Source organism: Oenanthe melanoleuca, chromosome 5 (assembly GCF_029582105.1).
Source record: "Oenanthe melanoleuca isolate GR-GAL-2019-014 chromosome 5, OMel1.0, whole genome shotgun sequence".
In the NCBI taxonomy this organism is placed as follows: Eukaryota; Metazoa; Chordata; class Aves; order Passeriformes; family Muscicapidae; genus Oenanthe; species Oenanthe melanoleuca.
The window spans coordinates 14,622,106-14,647,535 of NC_079339.1; the positions used below are offsets into that span (position 1 = coordinate 14,622,106).

The 25,430-nt window shown below is 42.2% G+C and overlaps 1 protein-coding gene across 3 annotated transcripts in view; it reads left to right on the forward strand.

The window, feature by feature from the left end:
- The first annotated feature begins 278 nt into the window (after positions 1-278).
- The window catches only part of OSBPL5 (oxysterol binding protein like 5), a 178,722-nt gene continuing 153,570 nt past the window's right edge, over positions 279-25,430 (forward strand). The window contains exons 1-5 of one of the 3 annotated variants that reach the window (XM_056493714.1): positions 279-413; positions 1,985-2,071; positions 3,323-3,444; positions 4,838-5,048; positions 5,533-5,635. In XM_056493714.1, coding sequence (XP_056349689.1) covers positions 5,621-5,635 — 15 coding nt within the window. In that variant the 5' untranslated portion in view covers positions 279-413; positions 1,985-2,071; positions 3,323-3,444; positions 4,838-5,048; positions 5,533-5,620. Of the gene's footprint in view, positions 414-1,984; positions 2,072-3,322; positions 3,445-4,837; positions 5,636-25,430 lie in introns of those variants that run through there. The other 2 variants (XM_056493715.1, XM_056493720.1) reach the window with 2 other exon arrangements.

Here is a 25,430-nt window from a genome sequence, read left to right on the forward strand (position 1 = left end):
TTAGATCCTGGCTCTCAGAAAAAGCTTCTGTGCCGTACGTAATTCCTCATTCCCTGGGTTTGTAAATGCTCCTCATACCTGCCTCTCCTCCACCCCAGGCTGCTGTCAGGGCTGCTCCTCACACTGTCCCTGTGCTCTCCCTGGAGAGCCTTTTCCCAGGGGCAGCACTGGTGCTGTGGTTGGGGAGGAATGGGCTGGAGGCTGCTGGGTCCATCACAGGCCCCTCTCCTCACTCAGCAGCAGCGGCTGCTCCCCTGCCGTGTGCTGTCCTGGGCCCCACACCATCATGGATCTTCTCCCGGCCGCCATCAGGCCCGGCCTCCCCGCCCGGTCAGGCCGCATCCCCTCTGCCCCGCTCCCACCATCGCTGGGGGCAGCACTGGCGTGGCCCCTGTGCAAGCTGGACCCAGCAGGTAGGTTTGTCTTCTCCAGACATTTCCTTCCAGACAGGAATGGAGTGAAGATGGTGCTGGGGGAAGCGATGAGTCCCATCCTGGGCGTGAGGGCCCTCAGGGCCCTGAGGCGGCTCCTCGGGGTTCCCGCCGCCGTGGGGGATGAGGAGGGTTTGTTTCCAGTCTCGCTTTGGGGTTTTTGGTACACGCCTCGGTGGCCACCTCACATCTTTAGGGGTTACACTGGGCTGCCCCCAGCCCACAGCACCTGTCTGAGGGACAGGGGTTGTTAAGGAGCCCCAGGGGAGATGACATTTGTGTGCAGCAGCAGCCAGGTCTAACGCAGCGCTCCTGCGCTCTCCCCAGCTCTGAGGCAAACCATGGGCAGTAAACACGTGGATCTGGGGAGCTCTGGCACAGCCAGCAATGCCCAGAGCTGGGCCAGGCTGCAGGCTCACACCTTGCATCACCTGGTGGTGATGGAGGTCTTGAGTTGATCAATTGTGCCCATTTGTCCTTGCTCACATGGAAGGGGAAAGAAGGTGAGGGTGGAGGGTTTCATGAATAATTAAACTCTGAGACAGAGGAACATACATAATGCATGATAAATTAGCCCAAGTGCAGCAGAGGAAGCATGGGTAAAGTTTGTTTCAACAAGCAGAAAATGGGATGTGACAAGGTATTGACTCTGGAACAGCTGTTTGCTCAAATTTTTCATTTATTTATATAGATTTCCTCCCCCTCACAGTTAGGGGTCAGCCTAGAGTAGGACAGAAATCAGCAAGTGAGGTGGAAAACAAGTTTGGCTCCTGCTGGGTCCCTGTCCAGCAGCTCTCTCCCTGCTTAGTGCTCTTCTTCCCTTTCTGGTAATCCGATGCAATATTTCCTGCCCGGTCACTTGGGCTGCTGTTTGACTGCAGCTGAGGAGGGTAGGGGAATGCCCTTAATTCCATGGAAACAGAGAGGCCCGTGTTGACTCACTCTAGCCTTTTCTGATCCCTGATTTCCTAAATGTTTTCTTTCTTCTAAGCTGTATTTGCTGTTACAACATAAATTATTTATAAGATGTTAAATTTGTTACACATGGTAATGAGGATGCCAAGCAGAGGACAAGGACTCTGTACTGCAGTGTCAAACTGATTTAAGGAGGGGTGTGTGAGTAAATAAAAACCCAGTCCCTTCCTTGTATTGAACAAACCCAGCAGATCTGTTCAAATTCACTTTTCCCATAAATAACACTGAAGGCCAAAAGCTGCATTATTAGACTTGCAGAGTTGCTTCATCTGAATCAGAGCTCTGAGCAACATGACTTCTTTTTTTCTTTCCCCAGCTCTGAATCACTTAGGGTCTCCTTTCCTGTGTTAATGAATAAATTAGGTATCTGTCATGATAGATCACAGGACACCACACACAAAAGGTGTTTATTACAAGTACCTGCCACACAAAACCCCCAGTTCTGACAGAGCTGGCTTCACCCCTTTTGCTCACCACAGGCTGCTCATGGAGTAGGACTGTGTGAAGCAACCTGGAGCTGAGCACTGACACACCAATTCTTTGATCTTGTCTCTCCTTCTACATTCTGCTCACTCTAGGACCAATGTCTGTTTTCTGGTGCATATTGCACTTGGATTTCTCCATGTTTCTGGACTCCCAACAAGCAGGGACTGCTTAGACTTGAGGTAGGTGAAAAAAACAGTCTGAGTTCTTCTGATTATTTTATTATTTTTTCATACATATGGCCTTTCATCACTTCTTGCTAGAAAAGGTGAAACTACAGAAAGTCACAGCATCCTGCTGTCCTTTGTGATCAGAGTAAGTGTGAAGGGTTGAGTGTAAAGCAGTTTTCTCCCAAAATTCAGTACATTCTCTTTTAACACTGAGGTCATCTATATATTAAAAAAAAAAAATACATAAGTATTAAGGCACTGTGCAAATACTGAGCCCATAAAACATACAAAAGCAGAATACTGCTGTTAAAAGTTTCAGACTGCCCAACCCCCTCCTGAGGACACACGGATGCCAGCTGTATATCCAGGTGCTAGCAGAGATGGGGAAGAGGGGAGCAGCTTTTGATCTTGTGTTACAGAGAAGCCCAATGCAGATTTAAGAGTCTTAGCTCTAACTACAAAGACATGCTTCAGTTCCTTGAAGTGTCATAGGCTTCCTGCATGCTGCTGGGCTATCCTAGAAAGTGCTGTAGCTTTCCCAGAAGGAATCCCCTAGTTCACAAAGTTCACAAAGGATAAAAGTGCTATAAAGAATAAGAAATGGGTTATGTCTAGGCAAAGCACAAGTATGCTATGGAAACTCCTCTCTGAGCAGGTTCAGCAGATAAGCAGAGTTCTGCTTTTTCTTCTTTTTTTTTTGACATTTTTTTTTGTGTAAGGTTTTTCCCCTTCAGCTGTTGCAATGACTCACTGATTTAAATGGCCACTCTTGTTATGGATTCTGAAAAGCTTTGAGTACACAATTGGGTTGATGAAATGCCCTGTCAGCCATCTCCAATTCAGCTAGATTTTTCTTTCTTCCTTCTCCCTCCTGGTGCCTTAATCTAGATGGGCCTTACCACTTTAAAACTAAAGTGGGACACGGGCATGTGAGAGAGAGAAAATAATGATTTCTGAACTCTGTGCTCTGTTCCAAATTAATTAGAGCCTAAAACACCTCAAATATGTGTAGAAAGCAGCTTAGAAAATGTTCTCCATTACTGAATTTAAGTCCTGGAACTAGAGTTTATGATGAGTGATAAACCAAACATTGCAGCAGCACCTCTCTGTGCAGTTTGACCTCACTCCAAACACAGAGGAGAAGAAACTTTATGTGTTCACCAGGTTTTTAGCACAATGTGCACAATTTCCAGCCTAAATCAACACAATGCTTGGGATAGGACACCAGCACAGCTGCCTGGCTGACTGATTTTTTCTTTTCAGCTGTGAATGAAGAAGTTCCTGGAGGCTGGCTGCTCTGGGAACCTGCTTGGCATCTCCCTATTTGTGTGTCACTGCTGTGCCTCCTGGCCTGCTGCTGGCTTTGTGCTCTCCTGTTCCTAGAGGTAAGGGAGCTCCTCCCCTGCTGCCTTGGTTTCCTTGAGCCAGATGCTCCTAACAAGTATATGTCCAACAAGGCACTGTTTTCTGAAGCTACTGCTTGACAAGCCTGTTTCCAAGACCCAAGGCTCTACCTGAGGGAGCCTTCAGCAGGAGCCTTCAGGTTGGTGTGTGCTCCCTGCCCAGCACTGCCCTTGAATGGACAATGTAGCAGCATACCACAGCTCCAAATGGAACCCTGTGTTTTCCAGAGATAGCAGAAGATCCCAGCTGGAAGAAAAGCCTGTGTGAATTGACATGGGTCTATGCCAATTTACATCAAAGGAAAATCCAGATCATAAATTCTTGCACATGCAGCTTTTCAAGATCAGAGTACAAAGTCCAGGCTGCTGAATTCAGTTAGGTTGTGCCTCTGTGCTGCCTGATTTTAGCAGTGTATTTTTGAGGAGCCTGTTTTTCAGCTCCTCCAGTGTACAGCCTTCAGCCTTCAGAGCTCTGGGGGAAACATCTTTGGCCTGTTGTTCTCCAAAAGTAGCTATAGTACCATCATGAAAAGAGAAGTTTCACATAAATATGTAGAAAGAGAGCAGAGGTCTCATATAAATATGTAAAAATATATCCATATAAACCAGGAGGTTTAAGGCAATGGCACATGAAAACAAAAACCAGTTATTATTAATGACAGTCTTACTGACCCCATTCTAATATCTAATCTATTCTAATTTCCAACCTTCACATTCTAATGTTTTTTTTTTCCTTATCATTTGCTTTTTTCCTAAGAATCCCTTCCCATTTCAAGGTGCAGTGTAGCTTTTAGGCAGTCTTAACCTTCCAAAGGTTAAGGATGTCTGCACAACAGACAATTTTGTCCTCCAATTCATGTAGGTGAGAGTATGTAACATTACTGGTGAAGACTGAATGGTATTTGCTTTTCAGTTGTGTCAGCAGACTGAAAGAAATGATGCTGAGAACGTGGGAATTCACCAGAGCTGCCCTTAGATTGAATAGCAAATCCTCTTTGCAGATAAAACAACTTGGTGCAAAATTTCTGTGGAAACAAATCTAAATAGTTTTAACCTCAGAGAAGTTAGGGGAGGTAAATGCCAGCAAGGCAATAAAATAGAGTTCAGAGACCACCTGTGCCTTTTCTCTACTAAGATTTTGTGGCAAAAATATGTCATCTGCTGTCAAAATATGCATGTTCAGACTGATAACACACAGGCCTGGTCTTATTCTGATTGTTAATTTACAAGTAAAACCTCTAAAGGCCTTTCTTGACTTGCTGTCATGCATAATTGTCACAAATGCCTTGTCACCTTTAAGATTTACTGTTGGTTAGGTAACACATAGTAAGACTGAAGTTTTTTTTACTGGCTTTTTTTTTGTTGTTTTTCTAAGGAAAGGCAAGCCCTAAGGATCCCAGGGTGTCAGCTCCTCTGTGAAGTGTTGTTGCACACTGGGATATTTTGCTGCTGCTGTAGGACTGGCAGGGTGAAATCAAGGGCTCCTCTGAATGGCAATGAAGTCCAGGACAAACACGTGGGGCTGAGGAGAGGATTCCTTCCCGCAGCCACCGCAGCAGGGTCCAGCTCTGGAACATAAAATAGGGGTAAGGTTTTCACAGTCTCCCCATTGCCCACCAGGAATTGTCTGTCTTTGAGTAAAGCTGTGTTTTGTGAGCAGTAATTCCCAGTGCCCACAAAAAGCTGGGTCTGCTGGGGTGCCCCTCTTGCAGCATGAATCCATGGCTCTGAATGCCAATCTATTGCTTCCCAGCTTGTGAGGCACCTGCCTGACTGATTCCTTTACCCTTGTCAGTGTTCAGAATAGCTGTGCACCTATTTTAGCCAGGCAAGCCAAGTGCAAGTTTTCCATGCAGGATGACTGTGTAAAACAGCAGAGGCAGGGGAAAGCTGGAGTTCTGGGGAACAGACCCTTAGCACGGGGCAGAATGCTCGCCTGCACTCTGATGCTGATTTTCTCCTTTATTGGCTGCTCCTGAGGCTGCAGCCAGAGGAACGGTCTCCTGTGGAACGGCAGCTTTAGACAATTTTATTGGCTGATGAATCTGATCTTGCCTGGCCACCTTCCAGAAACACTGACTTGCCCGAGATGAGAGTGAGAGGAAGGCTGCTCTGCCTGGGGCTCTAAAGCGATTGTTTTGAGACCAGCGTAACACCCATGCCTTGCTGCACGGTGAGTACAGACAGACAGGTCCGTATAGCCACGTCTATATCCCTAAAGTGCTTTATGATCTAATTGCTGACACAATTATATCTGCAGCTTCTGTGGACTGTGACTCGTTTGCTGCTTAATTATGTGAAAATGTACTTGGTAAATGGCTTGCTGTCACAAAATGCTCGATTAACTGTTGCAATGATCCTGGTTAAAACACTGCGTTTGTGTCCTACTCTGGTTATTTCCTGTGCTGCAACACATTGATTTAAGCTTTTAGCCATGAGAGAGCAAAATGCAGCTGCAAGATGTTGATATTAAAATGTTTTCTTTGGTTTTATTATTTTGCTAATAGTGGAAATTCAAAATACCAGAGCTGCTTGTTAATATTTGCTCAAGTCTTCTAAAAATTGCTGATTAATCTCGCCCTTTCTTTTTTAAGGGTAACTTCTGTGAAGTTTGATGTTATGGATCGTTTTGCAAGTTGTGCGTTGCCACAGAGCAAAAATAGGGCAGAGCAAAGGAAGGGAATGTTTTTAATGTAGCCCCCAAAGTGTGTGGTGCTCAAAGTGGCAGGATACTGCATTGCACCCACATCGGTTGCAAACAGCTCTACAGATAAACATTTCTGAAGAGCCCCAAAAATATTGCTACCTAAGGAATTGATGGTTGACCAGCAGCACTGAAACAGAATGAAGGAATGCAGCTTTTTAGACTGCAGCAGTCCTGTAATATAGAAAGATACAGCTAATCCTGAGAGTGCATCATACCTGCTGCTTCAAAAATGATACTAAATAACCCGAGTTTCACTGTAACAACCTGCAGTGCCCCTGATATTCGGAGTGGAGTTTGAAAATGTGTATTTTTGACAGCTTTGGGAAACAACATTTTATTGCTGTACTTGGTCAAAATACCTCTCTAATATTTCTTAGGGTTTTTTTGTTAAGAGAGGTGGTGCAGGAAGTGGGGTGTCAGTGTTTTATGCAAGCAAATCCCTGCTGAACATAGTGACATAGGGACGATATACCTTCCTCAGAGCTAAGACAATACATTAAATTAAACCTGAGTAAAGCTGTATACAATCCCCAAAGATTTCCCATCTTTTTGTTCTCTTGGGCTGTGCATAGCACAACTCTTGATGGCAATGATGCTTTTCTCCACTCTTCTTCCTGAGAGCTTCATGATTTGCCCTGGCTGGAATAGCTTTGCAGTACTATCCTGGCCTGGGATGCAGTGGGTTCCTTAGGGAGTCAGAAATGTATGGCATGGGGCTGGCTATAGCCTCTTGGAATCCCCTGCACCACAGCTGCCTTTCCAACTTGTGTTGAAGCTGTTTGGAGTACTCTGGGAGAGGACACAGTGGGAGGGCCAAGTTTGTAGGCGCAGGAGAGACAAGAACACTGATTTGCAGCTGTAGTTGTAAGGTGGAGTCTTCCCATTATCTCTAAGTGGGGAAGAGGGGAGGCCTCATTTGGTGGAATTCCATCTCTATTTCAGCTCAGAAGGAAATAACTTGTTGAACTTCCTCCCATGACAAGTGGAATGGCAAAATGGCACACAACATGAAGTCATGTGGCCCTGTGGTTATGAGAGTGAAGTAAGACCTTGTATTAATGAGAAATGATGTAACAAATATGGTTTAGTATGACTTTTGTGGGATTGTGCCATGTAGCATTGACAAACTTTGGTTCTAATGTCTTCTAAACATGTATTTGGCCCTGTAAATAGTCTAAACTATGTTTTTGTTTGTTCCTGTGTTTCTGCACCATTCCTGCTCCTGTTCTTGCTCGCTGAGGCTTCCAAGGGAGCCATAGGAAGCTGACATTCATACCCATTTTATTTCAAACATCCCTTCTAGAAATCACAGGCTCTGTCATTATATGGAATTTTATACTTAGTTTTATAGATGTGTTTGTGATTTCCTGGGATTTTCTCATGGAGTCTGAATTAGACTTTATTTCTATATTATATTTCTATATTTATTTTCTATATTAAGATTTAAGTTTAATAAATGTGAAAAACACAGAATTGACATACCAGCTCAGTTCCTGTTCGTCCTCCTGGAGAAGTATTTTGTATTAATGTCAGACATGCATCTGTGAAGTTGCAATCTGTGGCTGTTATAGCTGTAATACTGAAAAGGGAAATAAAAAGGGAGGCAACTGCCTAAAGATGTGAATTTTGCTAGTTTTAAATTTAAATGAGATGCATTGAAGGTAATCCATGGTAGAAATGCAGCTTTGCCACTAAGTAGGATACAATTTATTTGGAGGGAAATGACTGATTCTCTTGATTATTCAAAGGGCTTTTTGAAACCCTGTTACTGATGTGCTGCTGGTGTGTTCCAGCAAAATAGCAACCCTGAAAGAGCTGAATACAGGCTGCTCACTTATATTTGAGCCTTTGCCATCACTCTACGTGCCACAACAGACAAAATGTTAGTGATTCCTGTCATTGTCAAGCCCAAGGTAGAGGTGGCCTGACTTTGGGCACTGGTGGAATGGATACCCAACAAGTGCTCCTTGTGCCTGAGCTGTATTGGTGTCTGAGAGCAGTCCCAGGGAAGCAAGGGTGTCTCAGGGGCCTGTGGCAGGGCAGGAGATGAGGATCAGTCACATGGAATGAATTGCCCTTTGCTGGCCTGGCCTCAGCTTGTAGTTGGAAGATCATGGCTGCAGTCAGCCTGAAAACAGAATGGCAGATTCTGTTTTGCTGTTTCAGATTTCCTGTTCTGCTATCAGTCTGGTGTGATGCTTTGGACCCCAATTGCCTCCCTCAGTCTCATAAATGTTGCAAGTTCCTTGGTTTTGTTGGAGTAGATAAAAGATAAGGGCAATTCTAGACATTTTACTTTGTGGGGAGAAAATGGAGAGAAGCAGAAAGAGGAGGCAACTAAAAATATAAAGCTTGTGATCTTTGCTAATGATTATATTTGGCAATTCTGAAATGAAATTAATAGAAATTAAACCAAGAGAAAACTATGATTCTTTGACTTAAGAAAGCATTTATCTTGAAATGTTTTGTTTTTGGATTAAGACCTGAGTTAAGAAAGTGGAAATATATTGATTTGTTTAAAATAGCTTCTATGCAAGCCTCTTTCAGCATGTTCCTTTAGAATGTGGACTTGCAAACTGCAGTAGTATTTTAAAACACTTGGAATTCAGAATGACATGTAAACTGTCTGCAGTGATTTTATTTTTATCTTTGTAGCTTGGATGTGAATTTGTATTTCTGTATATGTATATAAACATGAAGCCATTAACATGTATGTAAGTAGGAAGCTGATAGACAATATGCTTACATATATGCTAGCATGTTATTGAGTCATAACATGTAATATTTACTCTCAATATCCATGTGTAAACCTAATGTGCTGTGGATTCATGCTAGGAGTAGTAAGGCAAGAAACTGTTTATGCTCTGTGATACAGATAGCCAGATCAACAGTGGGAGTGAAAACTGGAATTGTTCTTCCGTTTCAATTACAGCCTGACAAATGGTGCATTCATTTTTCATTGTTAATAAATGGCCCATATGGCATCCTTTGATCACATGCTCTGCAGCTTCTGCAACAGTAAGGCATTTATTTTCAGGGAATACAGAACCTAACATTTGATCTAGGCTTTCTGAGCAAAATATTGGCTTGAGTAAGGGGATGGACATTATTGGGAGAAGATATCCTAGGTAGCTCAGAGTTTTCCAGTCTGCTGCATCCACCTCAGCAGCAGAGCCAGCAACCTCCTCACGTTCCAGATCACAGGAAGGTTCTTTTCACCACTAGCAAATTCCATTATTTTACAGAATATGTGAGGATGGCTTTTCCTTGCTGCACAGTCTAGATTCCAGGATGCCTGGCATGCAGGGATAAATAAAAACTTACCAGAGAAGAAATTTATAAAGCAAGGCAAAGCAAAATTAGAATTTCTTTGTGTGTGAGAAATACACATCACCAAAAAACCCACCAGCCTGATACACATATCTCTTGGAATAAAGACAAACTATTTGCTTTTAATCACATTATTTATCATACCTTTTAGAAGCAAAACTGAAGTCGATAGCCAGGACACCAACTGGAGACATTCAGGAATATCTCCATGGAAATACCATCTTGGAAAGCAAAGCTTGCTGAAGTTTGCTCATTATTATCTGCAGAGCACTGCAGTCTAGGAGAAAACAGGAGCTAGGTGACACCCTGTTTTCTACACCCACAGTCACAACAGATGGATGGGTGACAGAACCTCTCCAGAGCAGCTCTCGTCCTCCCTCGTGGTGTAGCTCTTGTAGCCACTTTGATCTTAGTGGGCAGACAGTGTTTGGGACCTTTCTGTGTGTTCCTACCAAAAAATGATAATGATTATGCACAGCTCGTGCCTTTAATGTAAACTGAAGTGTTTACAAAGCACATATGGGTGTACCTCAAAAACAGGTTTCCTCCCTCATGGTGTTAATGTGAACCTTCCAGGGATAAGGAGATGCAGGGTGGAAGCAGAGGGAAGGGAAAGCCTGTTGGAATCTTCTTGTCAAAGTTTTACCAGCAGGACAGCAACCTGTGGCCACTTGCAGCTACAACACTGTCAGCACCCCCAGAGTAGTTTCAGCTTCTCCTTTGGCAGTAGTAAATGGCAAAGCTACATAGACTCACTCACCAATAACCCCATATAAGCAAAGATTTGTGTCCCCTTAGCCTTTGCAAAAGATGGCACAATATGAAAACCTAAACCCCAAAGCAGATGGTGCATTTCTCTACCAAGCACCATGTTATGTGTTTGATGAAATGTGGCTGGCTAAGTGTGTCCAGATGAGCATTGCTCCTTTGGTGAAGAAACCATTGAAATGTGGCAATTTTTGGGAATTAGGCTAAAATAGGCTGTCAAAATGGAGAGCTAGTACAAGGCACAAAGTTGAAAAAATTGTTCTCCACATAGGAAACTGAAATGGGGGGAACTTTAAAGATTGTGTAATCGTTCAATTTGCTGCTTCATGGAACTCAGATATAAGGCACTGAAAACAATGAGAGATGTGAACTTTCAGCCAATACTGTAGTGCTAATATATAAAAGGTTCCCTCAACATACCTGGCTTCTCTTTTCAGCTGGCTTCTTAGGAAGGAAAATGCTCTATGTGGTGTTATAGACCTGTAATTTTCAGGCTAGACCACAAAAGGATTATATGCTTTTGTTTTCCCTTGAGAGAATTCTGCAATATTTCATAAATCCAGATGACTGTATAGGTTTTAGTGAATATGTAATTTGCCACATGGAATATATGCTGGTCAATACCTCTGTTCTTAGAGGAGATGATTACTAACAAAAATGATGTCTGACAGGTTGCTCCTTAGTGGAATGATCTGTCATCTCCTCAGGTTCTTGTAAATTGCTGTAGTTCAAGATTAGGGTGAAATATTTAAAAGTTGTCAAAAGCAGCTTTAAAGCTTCTGACCTTCTAGCTTTTAAAAGTGGTTTAGGAGCTTATGATGTTGAATCCTGTAATCACTTTTGAAATGTTTTTCTAGTCCATCTTCCTTGAATGAATAGAAATGTCTATTTCATACAAGTAAAAAGGTCCTAACTTTGGCAAAAAGCATTGATGATCATGAGCTTGCTGAAATCTGTGAGGAGTAAAATTTGGAATTGACTTGCTGAACTAGTAAGATTTGTCAGGGACAGTCATGGGTAATTGCCTCAACCTTTGTAATAGAAAAGACTGTGCTTGGAAAAAAGCATAGTAGAAAAATACACTTGTCTCAGGAAAGGAACAGTAAGCACTTGCCCTGTGCAAGACCAGGAGTTGGACTCAATCATTTTTGTGGATACTTTCCAACTCAGGATATTCTATGATTCCATGATTCTATTACTTGAATTATTTTCCAGAATCCATGAAACAGGAAACAGGAACTTCCTCAAAGAGCTTTACCACAGCAGATTAGGTTTTTATATTAAATGTTGTTTGGTCTGCAAACCAAACCTCATTCCTCTTGACCTTATTTAATATGGTGGGCACTAAAGTTTAATATAAAAAAATAGGTAGTATTTATTTATCTTCTTACCCTCCTTTTATGGTACAAGGCTCTGGCTGGGTGGAAGGACAAAGATATGATGCATGAAAACATGAATGGTTTGTGTTCAAGCTGATGTCCCATGTTGGCTGCAATACGTGGGCATCACACTTTCCATCAGGGCGTCATAGAAATGCCATGAAGATCCTTTATGGAGGTGACTTCTACCTGAGAACCAAGGTAACAAACATGACCCAGTCAAGTGTGATAAATATAGACACCCACTGCAGCAACTTGCACCAACACAAGCTCTGAGTTGCAAGTAAGACACGTGGCTGTGTCTCAGCAGTCAGTCCCTGCTTCATGCTGCAGTTAAGCTGCACTGGCTCCCATCTCCACCAGGCATTTGCATGGTCCCAGGAAAGGTCTTGTCTATGTGAAGTTTTGATAAGTGATGGTTAGATTTCTGCAAAATGAAACTAAAAGGAAATTAGTACTAAGTAATCTGGGAGATATCTTTCTATCCAGGCTTTATCAATGATTGTTTCCTTCTGTGGTTATTTACATGCATTTACAGAGCTATTCCTCGCTCTGGTTTTGTCTCATAAAATTCTAAAGTGGGGATGAAACTGTGTGATGTAATTGTACTATAGACAAGGTAGTTTAATTAACACTTACAGTCTGTCTTTAATAGGTGGGCTTAGGATATGCAATTCAGCCTTGTAGTAACTTTCAGTTTTTCTTTTACATCTTTCCTATGTGACCTTGCAGCCCCACAGTGGGACAGGGAATACTCTGTTCAAGAAAAATCAGTGTTTTGGAGGAAGGACTCAGCAAATTAACTGGGAGCCTGTTTTTTCTAAAGGCTGATTTATACCAATGGAGAGATCCTCATACACTGTGGAGCAGCACTGTGCTGATCTCAATAGAGCTACTTTGGTGGGGGTTAAAAATTTGGTCCCAAGTGTGTGATTCTCTTCTGATGCAACTATCACCACTGTGCCTGGGGAAGGTTGTGCCTCTCACTCTTTCTTCCTCTTCTCTCTTTATGGCCTAGCAACCCTACAATGCACTGTTTGTCCCCTTTGTTTTTTGAAGGTTACTCTTGCTCACGTGGTGAGCTGTGTCTGTGGCTCGGTGCTGCTCCTTGTGTGAGCTCTAATAATGTGAGCTTGGCAGCAGAGACACCACAGCAGCACTGCCTTTGCTGCAGCTTTACTGCCTGCAGTGGGACCCCAGGGCCTGGCTTGCCCAGCTTAGTCCAGGCTTCCATCTCACTGCTCACTCTGTTTGCCTCCACATAGAAAACTGTGCTTTTCTCCCTGCAGCAAGGCATATTGAGGCGGCAGGAGTTATCCTGGGATGTGCTTCCCTGCTGGCAGTGGCTTACCATGGTGCATTGAACTGGTCTGAACTGGGATCAGGAAAAGCCTGTCCCCATGCTGCTGCTGCTCAGTTTATAGTTCTAGGAGTAGCTCTCCTTCTGTGTTTGTAGGTTAGACAGAAGTCCCTGTGGGTCAGCTTTACATCTTCAGCTGTAAATGTAGGTCAGCTGGCTGCCGTGCAGAGTGCTCCTTATCCTTAAAAGCGCAGGTCCTCACACGCAACTTCACAGTACATTGCCTTTGCTGGTCTCCAAGGAAGCTCATTTGGCCAGCTTAGCAAGGGTGCAGCTGCTCTCCTGACACTGGCAGTCCTGCCAGCATGGGAGCAGAGTATTTATCAGTCTAGGTGGAGCAGATGTGTAATGAGAGCAATTTCTGCTGTTTCTGACACTATCCTGTAATAATGAGAGCTTGATATCAGGCCTATTAATGAAATTAATTATCATAGGATGTAACAATGCTTGTAAATCAAAGCAAGTCCTTCAGTTCTTCTGTGCCCAGAGTCTGTTTATTCTGATACTAAACCTAAGATTTGCTCATTCCTGCACCCTATAGAGTCCATCAGAGGTCTGAATTCTGTGAAAGACTCTCAGGAGCTCACAAGGAGCCAGTTGGGTTCAGTTACACTGCTGCTTCCTTCACAGCACACTTTGGTTTACATATCCCTGCCTGCAGGCTCTAATCTTAGCTGTGACACTTAATATGCTTTGAATTTTTTTTAGCCCAGTTTCCTAGGAAGTTGAAGCTTATGCAATCCTTATGCAAAAGGAAAAGCCCTGAAAGGTTTCCTAAAAAGACAGCACAAACTAGCCAATGGGTTCATAAATCAGAAAACTGATGTTAAACTGCACACAGGAGGAGGTAGCTGGTGCAGAGCTTCCTTTGTCCATGGCTGCAGGGACCCTCCAGCTGCTTGTAAAACTATGGCAGGGGGGCTCTGGATGACCTCCAGAGGTCCTCAGCCATTCTGTGATTCTGTTGTCCATGAAGCACTAACATTTCAGCAAAATTCAGCAGAGGGGGACAGCTCTCAAAGGCAAACAGGTTTGAGAGGAAGGCTGTGGCATGTGGCATGCATGGGGTAGTTGGCACAATCGTGCTTGGAATCACCAAGTTCATGATCCTCCAGAGCCTCTGGTGGTTGTTGGATGTAGAAGGGAGGATGAGGATACACTGGAGGAAATGCATGGAAATATAAAACCTATTAGGTGGTCTGTGAGGAGATACGGAGGTGCTGCATCAATGCACAGAATCTTTCTAGCCTTGATCACTTCTCCTGGCAAGACTGTCTGCAGTGTTTAGAGAGCAGATGCAGATGTGGCTGTGTAGTTAACCAGGAAAGAAGTGTGGTCCCTTTTGTGTATCTTACATTTACTTTCAACAAAGCAAATTTGTGGAGACATCATCAGTGGGGCCAGTAAAACAATCATAATCTGTTTGTAATATTGTAATCCCTCTGCTCAAAGACAGGTTGCCAAATTTCTCAGGGAAGAACCGTCTTTTTTAAAAACTCAAACTCCTAAAAAAATGAAACCAATTTTCCCCCAATATCTTTATTACTGAGACTTGATATATTCCTGCTTTATTGAAATTTATTTGGCCACCACAAAGAGTAAAACAAATTTAGGAAAAACTAAGAAAAGGGGTTTTTAACAATGAAATATCTTGCACTTTTTAAAGAAAATATCACTGTATCGTAGATTATTGAGATTATAGGAGATAAAATCAAATTCCGTTAAATATTTTTTGGTTTCATTGCTCCAAGAGAAGGATGTTACTTTATCCTACTCATGAATATTCAGTTCACTCCTCTTCCTTCTTTTTAACTGCCTCCCCCTCCCTGAGCACAAACCAGAAATGCATAACCCCACATGGGAAATTGAAATACAAAATTCTACTGCAAGAAACCATTGCTAAATTGATGTCACTTTAATAAGCCATTTGCAGGGCCACTTCTTTTAAAATAAAATAAACTCTTAAGGCCATCCTTAAGGTTATCTTGACCCGTTAGCTGTGAGGCAAGCTGAGGCAACCAGTCCTTGTCCTCAAAATAAGAGAAAGCAATCTCAGACCAAGTTGCAGGATTTTACCTGGCATCACTTGGTGGGTGATGCCAAAGCCCGTTGAATTTCCCTCAGTGGGTACCCAGTGGAAGGTATCAATGACATCTCTTGATCACTTGCAAGGACAAATACCATTTCAGCTTCATTCAACTGTAAGTTAACACATGGTGCTTGCAGAGAAGTTAGTTACCAATTTTCTGCAGCAAAGAATTGGGCCATTTGGAACTTCAAACAATTTTCTTTCACAAAATTACACAAGAATAAATAGAGTTTCATAAGAGAAACAATGTAGCATTAAATATGGATTGTCCCTTGCCTTCCCAAAAGAAAGACATTTTTAATTTGACAGTATACATAAAAACCCTCATTTTTCCCCTCATTTCCTTAATCATAACTAGCAAATATATAAGACTAACTCTATGTATGTTAGCAGTCATTCCCACTTGGTAAAGGTGGCATTTCTGGTCAGATGTTAGAGTACTGGCCCAGGGAAATGACAGGAAAGTCTGATCATGGGCCAGTGCTGAGACAAGCCTGTCCAGCTTGGCCCTGAGTTCACCCATCAAAAAATCACTGGCAGGATATGTGCAACTTTCTACTTTGATGCTCCTTGTTCTGCCAGCCTGGGATTTGTTCATCCCTTCTCCCTTGTGATGCAGGAGGATGTGTTTTGCCAAGCTCACCAGCTTCCTCTAAAAAAGGCATTTCTGTCCTGGCCATGGCTGGATGCAGAGTAAGATTCATCTGAGCTTCCAGAGCTGAAGTGACTGGAGATGTGTTTTTGTATCTCCAGGGAGAGATCCATATACTGACTGTGTGTATCAGCTGGATCATATCCTCAGAATCTCTGGGAAAAAGAAGAAAATGGCACCCTCCAGAAGACAGGATGTCTGGTTTAGCATGCACAAGGATCAGTCAGGTGCAACATAAAAGAGTACAGTGTATGATCAGACCCTACTGAGCAAAGAGATTTCAGAGGGTTCTTCCCTTGAAAGGTTCTGCAGAGAAATATTCTTCTAAAAATGCTTGGCTGGAAACACATTTGCTATTATAATCTACTAAGTAGATGGGAACAAGACTTCATCAGGAGTTTTGATGGTTCTTGGCAGATTCAGAACTGCAATCAGACTGTGACCTGACCAAATCATGTCTTCTTTGACTCCTCTAGTAACTACCTGAGGTTGATTGGCTTTTGTTACAGAAGTCTATTTGGGCAGCAGTGAGGACGAGCAGGGAGCAGATGTTCAGCAAGCAGCAGAATCAGAGAGGAAAAGGCTTTTCCTTGTGGCTGCTATAACGTCTTGAATGGTGATGGGGAAGGTGCCTGAGCTTTTATTATTACTGCAAATACATGCACAGAGCAGGATTTGGGAGGAGGAAGGAAAGCACTGCATGCTTTACTGTCAGCTGAGGGTCAGGCTGCCAGCAGTAAATGCTGACAGAGACTGTCTTAAATCAGACTGTCAAGATTTTGAAGGTGGAGGGAATGTGCTTTTAGAGGCAGGGCAGTGACCTGGAAGGAAGCAGCAAAAGCACTGGCAGCAGATGACATGTGGGTCAGAGGCAGCACGGAGCAGAAGGTGGCTGCTGGGCCAGGGCTGTCTGGCTCAGCTGGAGGTGGGTGCAGGAAGAAAATGAGGTGTTTCTGTGTGGCCACATCTCTGTGCTGTGATGGAACAAGAGGAAGGAGTTTTCCTGAGGCATTTGAACCAGCTGAGCTGTACCATAGGGAAAGAAGTCAGGTGCAGCTGGTTTTTGGAGTATTCTTAGCAAAGACTCCAGTCTGGGAGCTGTCTGTCTTGACTCCTGCCAATGTGTTGGGAGGAGTTCCTTTCCCCTGCCACCTGCCTGCAGCATGTGGATATTGGCAGTGTATATTGCCATGAGAGGATGCTGTGTAGGAACAATCAAATTGCTTCCCTTGGCTGTTTCTGCGTACCAGGAGCAGTATAGCCACTTTAGATCATCCCCAAATGTGGGTTAGATAGCTTGCCTTACAAGAACAATATGGTCAGGAGCAGAACAGTATCTGGAGGCTGTGCTGCTGGTTGTGCTTGAGTTACCTCACCCATCTCTGCCCAGCTCTGCATCCTGCTGAGGGCTCTCTTATCAGAGACAACAGCACATCAGAGGTTCTGCTGCCTGAGAGTCAGCACTGGGGGTGGAGGATAAGCAGATAAATGTAATCTTTACATGAAAGAGACTAATCAATCACTGAAACAACTTACCAGTGCTTGTGGGGGACCCTTCACCTCTTACAATTGCTAAATGAAGATGATGTATGGGGTTTGTAAATTGTAGAATGCATATGTATGAGTTCAGTGACATTTTCTGCCCTGTTCCAAACAAAAAAACAGACTATGACCAATGATGTTATGTGGCCTTACAAAAATTACTCTATACATAATTTATAGAGTTCCAATGAATATTAGAAGTATACTATTAATTTTCACTTGAATTATGTGTACTCTTATGTCTGGATCCCTCTTTTGATACACAAATGGATTTAATAGCAAGTTGATTCCTTATAGCTAGTGACCTTCTGGCATAAAAAGCCTAGTATTTTTTCCAAGTGTTCCATAATCTTATAAAATTAAGAGTGGAAAGCTAAAGGGAAGTCTTGGAGTCCATAACTGCTAAAGAACTGAGGACTCAATGTGAAAAAATTGTATCCTTAATATTAGCAGAGTTGAGCATGACCAAACATGCGTTACAGAAAGATCAGGATTTATGTGAATTAGCAGACTTTGAATGTGAAGGCAAAATCCACTGAACAGTCTCGACTATCTTCCTGAGGAAGCGTTTCACCATGTTTCAGGCCCATTTGAGTCTCTTGCTTCTTTTCCATACACCTGCTCATTGCTCCCAGGTGTGGTGGGCAGTGGAAAGAACTGTTTTTAAAGATGATAGGCTGTATTTTGCTAAGCTGTATCTTTGTGTAGGTTACTAGTGATTTCCAGGAGGATGCTCACCAGGACTGCTCAGAGTAGCTGGATCTGGGTATTTTGGCCTTTTGCTGTGTGCAGCTGCTGCTTTCCACATGCCTCAGCAGATGTGGGATTGCAACCAGGCTCCACTTTGGAGGGGACTGACACAGGAAAAGGAAGGCTGTCTGCAGTGCCAATACACCCTGCAAAAGGAGCAGGAGGGCCAAAGGCATCAAATTTTGGGACTGGCATGATGCCCAGTTAGGAGTACAGTTATTCGTGGCCTTGGTTCTGCTGTATTGGTAGTCAAGGACAAACATCTTATTCATGGTTAAGTGTGTAGTCTTTTTAGTGACAACCTTATGTCATATCCCAAAGTAAAAGACCTTTATCAGGAGCTCTGTAAATTAAATTGCTACTTTACATTAGACTTTTTTCCAGTGGTTGTGAATTCCTCGGAGATGCTTTGCTTTATTAACAAGAGGAGTGTGTGCTCTGCCAGAAGCAGAGAAGAAATAGGTTATGATTTCCAAAGTATAGGATTTCAAAAGCCCTTGCAGCTGCTAAGGTAGAGTTTAAACCTTTTCTGCTTGGGCCTTGCAAGTGCTGTGCTTGCCAGGTTGGCCCCTGGCCTAGGAATGTCAAACATCAGTTCTCACACACTCACTTTTTGCTTTGTGGTTTCCTGGGGTGTCCACAGAGGAAACACACCACTCTGTGCTCAGACACAGGTCCCAGTAAAGGTCCAAATATGCAAATTCAGGCCTAGTGTAAGCTTTTTGCAAAAAACTCTTATAAACTCACCAAACTGAACTCTCAAGTGCTAGAAGCATGAATTATTCTACTTAAATGATTTCCAATTACTTCAGGATTTAAGCCAGGCATAGATAAATACAGCAATGAAGTGAAGTAAATTCAGAGAAATGGAGTTGAGTTATTTTTAATTTGGGCAGCTGAGCCCTTGTCTTCTATCAAATGAAACACAATCCTTTCTTTACTTGTTTCTGGACATGCCTAGAAGCACTAATATTTTTGCAGCTTGATTTTTAGCTTCTTTTCACCTCATATTCCCTCTGCTCTGAAGAGCAATGAACTCTTAGCCATGACATTTAAACTTGCAACCCTCTTCTTTGGCATCACACTAGAAACGTTTTTATGAGATAATATTTGTCAGTGTCATAGTTCACTTAACAAAGTGAAAAACTCATTGTGGTAGACTACAATCTTAACCCTGGTGTGACAGTGTGTGCTCCATGGCCCTGTGCAGAGTCTGTGGTGGGAATGCAAGGATTAGCTGGCCCTAATTCAATAATTCTGAGATTGCAGCTGAGAAATTGGCTACTCACTGAAAAGAGGATCCTGCCAAGGAGGTTTTCTCACTGTTTGTTCCCAGTACTTACCCAGGATTGAAGAGCTGACTCTGGAGCAGGTAGGATGGGGAAGAGGGAAAAACTCTACCGTGACTCCCTTTGGGAAGTCCTCATGTCTTCTGAGTTTACTGTTTTAGAGACTGAATTTTGCTGTATCTGTAAGTCAACAGTGGGGCAAGAATTAATTTCTTTATCTTTTTTTTTCAGTGTGTTACAGGAAAATCCAGCTTTATGTCCTTGCTGTGATTGTTTTTAAAATGGTGAAGAAGCCTTTGGCACAAGGATGATTTTCTAATGAAATACAAAGTCAGGTCATATACCCAGCTCTTTCTCAGCTGGCTGTCAGTCTGTGCAGCAATATGCCAGGCAGTGTTGTCTAGTGCCTTGCTGGTAAAAAAAGGCAATCAAACCAGTTTCTGCATGCTCCCTTTTTGAGGACTTGCTTTAAATCCCTTCAGTTAAAAAAGGTCTTCTCGTAGAGATGTGAAATCTGGTGAACCTCTGCATGAAAGCCTTAATATCCAGGATATAACTGTCTCTTTTAGAGAGATTTGTTGCAGAGCAAATTAAATCACTGGAGGAAGTTCAGCTCTCTTTCTGATAGCACTCCCTTAAGGATCAGTGATTCTACACTTGAATCTGACAAACACAACATTCTCAAAATGTTTGGTATTAATGGGAATGTACTCCCATTGAAGTCAATCATAAAATGATCTTCATTTTAATGAAAATAATTCTAAAATGCCATCTGAGAAAAGCCTTCCAGGCAAATGTTTAACTCTATAGTTGTCAGACTGAGAGACTTTTTTATCCAAGTTTAGTTAGACTTCTAGTTGGTAGGAATCTTCCAATAATCAGTGAGAGGGCAAATTATTGTAGCCACCAGTGATGCCCTCTTAAAAACAGGTTTAACTGCTCTGTGAAGGTTTGGGTTGCTGTGCATTAACTGGGATTTTTACACTACTGACTATACGACTATAGGTACCTGTAGTTGACTCCAAGTGTTTATTCTTTGCCACGTATGCTTAGGTGCATATTAAAAGGGTTCAACTTATAAAAAGGGTTCAACTTAGTCAGTCTGTCTCTGTCAAAATGTATGTAGATACAGTTGCAGCTCATAGCTGAGATGAATTTAAAACGACTCAGATTAGCCATCCTTTAAAAGCCCTCACCTTGATCACTACCAATTTTCTAGACAATGAATGCAAATAATACTGTCATTTCTGTTTACCTTTCCTTTACATATTGCCTTTGCTATTCAGAGGTTTTTCTCTTCAGTGGTCTTGTTTGCTTGCTTTCTTCTCTGCACTCCCAGGAAGCTGTGAATTCTTTAAACCAGGGCAGTGCTGGTTTAAAGCTTAGTGAAACCAGGTCTCACATGTTCTCATCTCAAAGACCTGTACTGCAATGTTGTGACTCTCCCTAGTTCCATTAGGAATCACACACCTCAGGTCTTGCATATTGTTTTGAAAATACTGGAGCAGATTTAGTCTTTTAAGACATACTGTACTTCTTTAATTTATTGGATGATTTCCATTTCTAAAAAATGTGCTCATTTCTGTGCATGTAAACACTTGCTGTGGAGAGCAGCAGAAAGAAGCAATTTCCTGTAGTTATTTTGTCAGGCTAGGAGTGAATTAATCTCATTCAGCAAAAAAAAAGCTAATTGAAAATCAGCAAAACACTTTGAAAAATTGTGTTGATTTTGCAAATAATTCAGGGAAGAGTGGGGAAAAAAGTCTTATCACAATATACCTCAAATCTTCTTGACCAGTATCTATATACTTTCTTATCCAGGGACATGTTTTTTAATTTTCCTTCTTTTTATCCATCTGCTCTGCATGGGAAAGCCCTTATGCTTTGCTGCAATCTAGAGCTATTTAAAGTTAGCAAGATTGCTCTGCAGAGGATACCTTAAGTGCCAGAGAAGTCATGGAGCCATGGAGAATGATTCCAGAGTGTCCTGCTTTCCAGCTGGGCTGGCAGAAAAGCTGTCCTGATGGTGTGTGTTGCATTGCAAGACAACCATCTCCTGGCTGAAACACAGCTCAGTACGGGTGTAACCCTGGTGAAATGGCCAACATGACTCAGAAAGGCTCAAGCTTTGTCCTGGAATGGCTTCCACAAACAGGAAGCCAACCCTCAAAGAACCACACTGATGTGCACACACCCACTGCTAATTTGGGCACAGTAAATACCATCCTGACTCATATGTTGGCTTCCTCTGCCACTCTTTCTGAAGGATGAGGGCTGCAGGTTTTAGGATGGTGTTTCTAACAGGCAAATCAAATGCTTCAAGCCTGTAGAAAAAGTCACATCTCCTTCTCACTACTATAATTTCTACATCATCCTGACTGAAGATAAAAAAAAAAAGGTATAGTTCTGGAAATACATCTAGAGGTAGGCTCCAAGGGGAAGAATCTTTACATTTATTTTTATTCTTGTAATTAGATACCTGAGGAGGGACTCTGTGAAAGTATAAAGTGCTTACCAGTTAATGAAATGGAATCAATATCAGGAATGACATTATTATGTTCTTCATTAATTTGCCTTGCACTCATTTATTGTGAACCTCTTATAAGAGCTGGTGATTTAAAAGACATATATCTTGAAAGCATAAGAATTTATTCTTGAAAAGCTGCTATAGTTAACAGTCCCATGTGAAAACCATCTAATTGTATCATTGTATCATTGAGGTTTCATTTATCTTTTCTTTTCAGAATTCCAAGGTTTAGTTACATTAGTTTCTATTTGTACTAGCCAATCTCAGTCAGGCTGGAAAATTGTTCACTCTCTAAAAAGCTCTTTCAGGGTGAAAATGGCTGTAGGAAAAATGAGAGATTTCTGTTTTCTGGGGAGACATTTATCTTAGTTCTAAGGCTGGCACAAAGCTTACAAATCTCCTAAATCCTCCCTTTAAGCCTTCCCAGCAGGGTCCTGACTCTGAATGCTTCCAGGTGTGGGTTCCTTCTGAAGGGCTGTACTTCACTGCATAAGGCATCTCTAGAAGATGTGCCAGAAGAATTAATGTACCAGTTTAGTACCTTCCCTGTTTGTTTGCTTGTGGGTTTTAATCTCACCCCCAGAATCTTATGGAAGTCAGGTAGGGAATCTCCAAACAGGAGGCAGCCAAAACCCCTGTAAAGAAGAAGCTATGATAGTGACCATGGTAAGCTGATGCCCAAGAGAAATGTCTAGTAAAGATAAGAAAGGCACACAGTTTGCAGGTAAAAGGCAGCATCACAAAGCATTGTTCTCTCTTTTATATCCAGCACCTGCCTAGATATCAGCTGGTAGCTAAGGGATGGACTCTCTCTTCCACTTTGCTGAGTGAGCAATAGCCCCAGAGTGGTTTCCTAGTGCTTCCTCTGGTGCACTGCAGGCTTCAGAGAGCAAAGCTTTGTCCAGGCTTTGTGCTAGGCATTTCTGGAGTGTCTCTGATGGCTTGTCTCCTGTTTCTCATGTTATTTCACTTCATAGCTTTGTACTATACTAGACAGGATCCAGAAAAGGTTTTGGTTTTTTTTACCCCTCTCTTGGGATGAGGAGACAGGCCAGCAACCTGCAGGCAGTTTTTCCTAAGATTTATTGAAACCTTTCAGCTTCAACAGCTCCACATGTGCCAGTACTGAAAATAAGAGCCAAACTAATTTTTTACAGGTGGATAAATGAGGTGCCTGAGTGTTTGCACATGTGTCCCATTTATTTCAACTGGCACTGTAACATATTACCTTGAGCCGTAGCCGGTGCCCCATGAAAGAAAGTGAGATGGAATAAATCAGTGCAAAGCAGTGATGCTCCTGATTTTTTCCAGCTAGATGGAGATCAAGTAGTGCTAAAGCAGACTTCATGTAGCAGGGCAGTACAAGCCTGTCCAAAGCCCTGAATATCTAAGAACTCAGAGATTATTTCAAAGGTTTTACTATGTGAAGGCTTACATAGTGAAGAGTGAGTACTTCTACCATATCCTATCTGTACTCCTAAAGCCCCAGTGCAATGTCATACCTATCATAATTTCTCTTCCCTAGAATGAGGGGTGGGACAAAACTAAGGGATATTTCCCCATTTCAGTGGTTTAGTCATGCATTATTAATGGTAGCAAATTAACCAAAATGGTTGCACACACTGAGTTTCATCAAGGTTTAATGACAAATGCCATAGACTAATCACCATCTTGTTTCTGTAAATTGTTAATAATTATGTTTCCAGTATTACCCACTCATGCACAGCACCCAAACTCACAAAGGTGTGGGCATCCTCCCTGCCCACCCAAGGTGTCTCCCCACATCCGTGGCATCTTCTCACTTCTTTTATCTCCCAAGGCAGTTTTTCTTCCATGCCCCTAATCCTGCACTTTGGTCCTAGGCCGTGCTGTGGGTGCCTGTGGAGGGTGCAGGCAGCAGTGGGAAAGAAGGGCTTGCTGCTCTGGGAGGTGTGTTTGTGCTGGGCTGATAAACACCAAGCAGCTCCATGGTGTTCAGTCTAACACAGAGAGAGGACAAAAAGGAGGCACTCCCCAGAGCCCAGTTTGGGTCAGGAGATGAGAAAGTGCATGCAAGAGGATTTGAAGAGACTGTGGTCAATGTGGGTCTTCAGCCAGTGTGGCATCAGCCAGATGTGTGAACCTAGCCTTGCTTTTAAAATAATATAGGCCTGAGGTGCTCACATTAGCCTTCCCTCCTTCTTCCCTGAATGATGTCAAGGGTAAAGAGAATTTTATTTAGCTTTTCAAAAAGAGATCCTGAATATGGGAAAGGTTTTGGGGTGCAAGAGATTTCTTCCCCTGTAGAAAATTCCAAGAGGGTTTTCTGTGTTGGAAAATCAAAAGTTGACTCTCTTGAATGAAGAATGGCAATGGGAAAACAAGGTGAAGATATGTAGCATTGGGCTGACAAGAAACTTTCTGGCTTGCTGATTCTGTAAGTATACTATTAGAAACCAACTCTGAAACCAAGATGTGCATCTTTTTATAAAGGGCAATTTAAACATTGATTATCTATTCTGCCATCCATGATGTTGGAATGAATTAGTGTGCTATTTTGTGGAGTAGATAAAACTAGTGAAATTGTTTCCTTTTTTATTTATTAATGGGGATTTCTTAGATGTTGCTCCAGTTCTTGTAACTCCCAGAATTTGGTGTGTTACTCTTCACTGAAATGAGCAATGCTAAGGCATAACCCACTCCATAATCCCATAATGGGGTGTTGTCTTATCTTCACTTAAATGACAGTGAAACACATATTGAACTACTTTGCTGAATTGCAGTATTTATTATTTAGGCATGCAACATCCACTCTGTTACAGTAGTAACAGTCTGAGAATACCAGGTCAGCCTGGCAATTACCAGCTACTTCATTTATTTCTGGAAGCAATTTGTGTAATTCACTTAGTATCTTTAAATGTAACACAAGAAGTTTGCTGCATTTTAGCTTTTGTCCTAAGAATTTTGACTCTATTTTGGGCTTTGACTCTTGCAGAGTCATTTTCAGCTGATGGGAAACTGAGTAGGAAATGTGTGAAAAGACAAATTCTCTTTGTCATAGTACAGCACAGTGTAATTTCTTGGTAAAAGATAACACCATTTGTTCTAACAGCTCATTGGCAGTAGCAATTTACATTCTACCCTGGAGTATCTGATTTTGACCTCTTACACGTCTTTTATACCACTGTAGTTTTAAGATTAAGAGCATTTTGATTTAGGCACAAATGCAGCAATGTGATTAAATCAGGATGAAGCATCTACTTAAAGCTAATTATGTACTTAAATATGCTGCTGAAGATGACTTTCCTACTGATTTATGCAAGGGGAAAATTGAGTTCAAAAATACATATTAAATAAGGCAGGTATCTATTTCTTTTGAGATACCATATCCTATCTCTTCCTCTTTTTTCCATATCTGTACTAAAAGCTATCTCCTCTTTTTTTGATTTTTAAAGACTTAATAATGGTGTATTCTGCAGCTATGCTGATGTCTCCAAATTTATGCCAGTAAGTGGAATCTTCATATGCCTTCTATCTTTACTTAGCAGTCTCACCAGGCCTACAGTATCTGTTAAAGTAATTTTGCTGCTAAAACT